This window comes from Camellia sinensis, chromosome 15 (genome assembly GCF_055761805.1).
Source record: "Camellia sinensis isolate YWXY chromosome 15, ASM5576180v1, whole genome shotgun sequence".
Lineage (NCBI taxonomy): Eukaryota > Viridiplantae > Streptophyta > Magnoliopsida > Ericales > Theaceae > Camellia > Camellia sinensis.
Window position 1 is genome coordinate 40692209 of NC_138975.1, and position 5292 is coordinate 40697500.

The window sequence follows — 5292 nt, forward strand, 5'->3', positions numbered from 1 at the left end:
TTAAAATTCTTTCAAACAATGATTGTTTATCATTTATGATTATCTATAAAGGAATATGATGATTTGACATTTATTTTAATTTTTAAAACTTTAAAACATCAACTTTCAAATTGAAAAAACTAAAAAATAAGAAATAAAAAAAATAATTTATGTGCAAAAAAAAAAATTTGAAAAAATTAAATTATTTTTTGATGTAAAACTGAAAATTTTGTGTCTATAAAGGAGTATGATGATGAAACATTGATGTGTAAAACTAGAAAAAAAAATTAAAAATTAAAAATGAAAAAATGATAATGTTCTTAGTTTTAAAATTGAAGAAACTGATAATGTTCTTAATTTTATTAGATAGTTAAATCAAGTTAATAAGTAGAATGACAAAAGCGTTTAATCTCATATTTTGTTTTCTTTCATCAGTTAGTGAAATAATTATCTAAAACATTACCATTTAAAATTGATAATATTCTTAATTTAAAAAAAAAAATAACAATATTATCAATTTTATTAAATAGAATTTACTGATTCAAAAAAACTTAAATGACCATCATAATATTTGTAAATAAGATTTTTAAATAATTAAGTTTGAAGGGGTAAGGAATTGATGGCGTTCACAGCACAGTTTGTCTTCAACTGTGGTACGTGAGTTGGTGAACATTTGTTTCCCTATAAATACAAGGGGTACGAGTTCATTTTTTTTTCAAGCCTTCTATACGTGTTTCTTTCGTTCCAAACAACCCCTTATTACCAAACCTTTTCAATCGTCACCAAAATACCAACCCCTAACTCTCGCCGGAAAAGTCACTATGCCGTCAGTTTCGAGCCAAACAGTCTGCGTCACCGGTGCCGGAGGCTTCATAGCTTCATGGATTGTCAAACTTCTTCTGGAAAAAGGCTATTTTGTCAGAGGAACTGTCAGAAATCCAGGCAAAGAGCTTTAATTTTTCAAGTTTATATTCAGATAGAGAGTTATTATGTATGTGTGTGTGTGTGTGTTGTTAATTGGGTGTATTTATGGTTGCAGATGATCCAAAGAACTCTCATTTGAGAGAGCTTGAAGGAGCAAAGGAGAGATTAACTCTATGCAGAGCTGATCTTCTTGATTTCGAGAGTTTACGCGAAGCAATTAATGGGTGTGATGGTGTTTTCCACACTGCTTGCCCTGTTACTGATAACCCAGTAAGTTTTTTTGTTTAATTTTTTGCCAACCCTCTGTTTGGTTGGAGAGAAAATGGAGGGAAAAAAGTGCCAATTAGAATTCAAAATATTGATTTCTATCTGGGTTTTACTTTTTTGGAAAAAGATATGCATCTAACAGAGAAAGATCATCCCAACTAAACCCAAATCACTTTGCCATCCCAAAACCATAATTGATACAATGAGGTGGCGCTCGTTGAATTCCAAATACTGGGAAATTTTTCTAAAGGCAGAAAATTATGGTTACTTGATTTTTCCTTTATTTTCTCAGCAACCAAACGTTTTTTGTTATTGTTTTTTGTGACATGGGATTGATGGGAATGGTGTTAAAAATTTTGAAGGAAGAAATGGTGGAGCCGGCAGTGAATGGAACAAAGAATGTGATAATTGCAGCAGCCGAAGCCAAGGTTCGGCGCGTGGTGTTCACTTCATCAATTGGTGCAGTGACCATGGATCCTAAACGGGGACCTGACACCATTGTCGATGAGAGCTGCTGGAGTGATCTTGAGTTTTGCAAGAACACTAAGGTTTATAATTATTCTACATTGATTTCTATCTGTGCAATTTGGCTTGTAAAAATAATATCTGCATATGGAAATTTGCTAGAAAAAGAACTAGTTTGGTAATACAATGCCCAATCAATTGAGGAATTTTTGGGTGTGGGGATTAGATTTGACAATGCCCAATCAATTGAGGAATCTTTTCTTATGCATTTGTGAGTGGTGAAAGGTACCACATGACAGTGTCACGTGGCATCCTCCTAGTATGCAATAATTTTTCCAATTTGGGAGCATTGTCACACCTGTTTATTTTAATCATAGCCTTCTTGAGTTATCTTGTACAAATATTGAAAACTAATATGTCACAATGGCACTAAAAATGATGAGCTTTATGTTGATGCATGACATGGAAATGTAGAATTGGTATTGCTATGGGAAGGCAGTGGGGGAGCAGGCAGCGACGGATGTTGCGAAGGAGAAAGGGGTGGACCTAGTGGTGGTAAATCCGGTATTGGTGCTTGGACCGTTGTTGCAATCCACCGTCAATGCTAGCATTATTCATATTCTCAAGTACCTGAATGGCTCGACAAAGACTTACGCCAACTTGGTCCAAGCCTACGTGCATGTCAGGGATGTGGCACTGGCACACATACTAGTCTACGAGACTCCTTCCGCCTCTGGCAGGTACCTTTGTGCTGAGAGCGTGCTTCACCGAGGTGATGTGGTTGAAATTCTAGCTAAGTTCTTTCCAGAGTATCCCATTCCTCTAAGGTAAGTTCAGTGAACCATTATTTGCCCTTAAATTTTACTTCTCAAGTGCTAAACAAAAGATTTTCCTTGCATTTTGATGGTTCTCACATGGGGGATTCGTACATAGCAATTAACAAATAACTTGTAGTTTTAACCTATGTAGCTAGTATTTAAAATTCTTGAAAAATTCCTCTATTTGTAGGAAACAATGCCTTTAGTGGCAATCTTTTGAATAAGTTGTGAGGCCTAATGTTTGACCTTCTCATTGGACCATATGAGTTGAAAATTAATATGACATGACTAGTTTGTCACATTTTAAGATGCCAAAATTGTTGAAGAAGTCCCTTCTTATAATACCTACATCCATACATACCCATTTTTCAAAGATCTATTTAATGGACTTTGTTTTGAAGGATTTGAAGTGTAACCCTAAATAAGCTTTACCTTAACAAAAATTGAGCCCTAAAAAACTCCCTAGGAGACAGTTGGAAGTACCAATTACAATGCAAATAGGGGAAACAACTAGAAACATCCTTGAAACTACAAGTACACACTACCTTATGTACATTATATATGAAAAAAAAAAAAAAAAAAAAAAACCTATATTAAAGTAGCGAGCTTAGAAAATTTGAAAAGTATCTATAAAATGTGGGATAAGCATGTTGGGAACGTAAAGTTCGCATATTGTTTGTGGTGGGTTTGTGGGTGACCAACTTTGACAAACAATATATAATCATTAGCAGGCACATTTGAACCTCATTGATTGACCCCACAAATATATAAACAAATTGTGTACCTTAAGAGTTCTCACCTATCAACAAGTCATCGTCGTACTAGCAACCATATTGATGTATCTAACTACCATATGTTTCTATCATAAGGACTCGACAAATAGTCGAATGAGATACCTTTTTGGTCTTTGTCATGTTAAACAATTATATTTTCTAGAAATGACAGAAAATTATGGGGATGATGGGTCTCCATGCTAGTGCTTTAGAGTGTAGCATTGAGGACAAAATGGGTCCCAATTTTGATTGGTATCAAACTACTGCTTAGCCTACAAGACTTTTGTAATTTAGCACATATCGGACGCAACAAAGAGTTGAAACTAAGACGTCATGGTTTTAAATTCGTTCCAAGGAAAAAAAAAAATAAAACCCTTTTTAACACTGGATTATCCGTGTGGGTTGGATAATGTGTTCCTACAAAAAAAAAAAAAAATTAAAATTGGAAAATTTTAGATAGTGGGGCACCAAGGATCGTGCTGATATCATTTGGCCAAAGTAGTTGGAAGCAGCTCAAAGAGCATCATTGCTTATCATAACTAGTTTTTTAGTTTTTAAAAGTTTTGCTTTGTGATTAGAATATATGGTCATGACTTGAATAGCATTATAATTATAATCTCTTTCAATAATAGAAAATATGATTCCCACCCATTGTCATCCATTCAAATTTCTATTTAGTTGATTACAATTACCATTTGGATCTTTATATGGATCAGTTACTCATGCCTTTCAATCTAATTATTGTATTTGAGCTTTATTGAGGTGAGCTTGAGCTATATATTCATGAACAGTTTGATTTATTTGCATCCCTAACTCATAACAGGATATTGGTTGAAGAACACTTTTGTTGTTTTAGAAAATAAAATGTGTGGGGATGTTTGTATTTTGGGTAAATGCAGGTGCAAGGATGAAGCAAAGCCAAGGGTCAAACGATACAAAATCTCGAATCAAAAGCTGAAGGACTTGGGTTTGGAATTCACACCGGTGAAACAATCCCTGTACGAGACAGTGAAGAACCTGCAAGAGAAGGGTCACCTCCCAGTAGCTCTGCAACACGATGAATCTGTTATTCGTATTCAGTCTTGAGTGTTATCTTATGTTGTTGCTGCCATGAAGTGAGAGCACTAGTCCAAGCCTTTAATACAATAAAAATTGTAGCCACACAGAATACTAAATCAAGAATGAGGATTTCTTTCTGTTTTGTATCAATGTCATGATCGTCTACTTGATTATGTGCTTTCAAGTTTAATCATATATATAAATATAATGTATGGAAGGTTGTGGTGTTTATTTTTTGGTATTGTTCTTCTCATAAAAAACTCTGCCTGTACTGTCTTTAGTGTTTTATTTTTTTACATAACAGGTCTCAAACCCGGAAAAGGAAGAGAATGGTGTGTTAGTTAGCTTGACAGTCACCATGTATAAATCCAATCCTTCGAATATGAATCTTAATATGAATAATAGCCAACTTTACCTGATTGAGACACACAATTTAGTTTGATTTGGTTTATTATTTTCAGAAAATTGTGCCTAGTTTAAAAATATGGATCAAATTTATTTATTTATTTATTTATTTATTTATTTTATAAAAAGTTATAGGCAGTTTTATTAAAATAAAAGTAAACAATATACCGAATTAGAAATCCAACAAAGATCAAACTTATTCTAGTTTGATGGATATCTCACTAAATTTATGTCTACACCATAAAGTCAAATTATGAAGCTGAATATTTTTTCAGTGGGCAAATCAAACCAATCAACCTTGAGATTTAAAGAAAATATAATAAATCTCATAAATTTAGCATAATTATTGAGAGGGTGATTTATGATTTGGAGTTGGGCCGAAGTAGAGACCGAGCAGGTGGAGAGCCCAGCAGTGCATTGGGCCGAGATGATCGACTGTTCGCCCAGAGAAGGGCTGCCAGAACTTGGGCCGGGCAGAACTTGGGCCGAGTGCGTCCCGCCCCAGACCGTAAAGTAGCAGCTCGGTAAGGGAGTGCTCGGTCAGACCAGGATGCTCGGTCCGAGGTTAGCCGAAGCCAGACAAGCTGAGTGACCGGCGCCCG

General features: G+C 34.8%; 1 protein-coding gene across 1 annotated transcript; it reads left to right on the plus strand.

The window, feature by feature from the left end:
* Nucleotides 1-685: 685 nt before the first annotated feature.
* LOC145812768 (cinnamoyl-CoA reductase 1-like) lies at nucleotides 686-4516 on the plus strand. Its single transcript, XM_082907979.1, has 5 exons — nucleotides 686-921; nucleotides 1019-1173; nucleotides 1533-1718; nucleotides 2110-2462; nucleotides 4126-4516. The coding sequence occupies exons 1-5, from the start codon at nucleotides 801-803 to the stop codon at nucleotides 4310-4312; spliced, it is 1002 nt and encodes a 333-aa protein (XP_082764105.1). The 5' UTR covers nucleotides 686-800; the 3' UTR covers nucleotides 4313-4516.
* The last annotated feature ends 776 nt before the right edge of the window (nucleotides 4517-5292 follow it).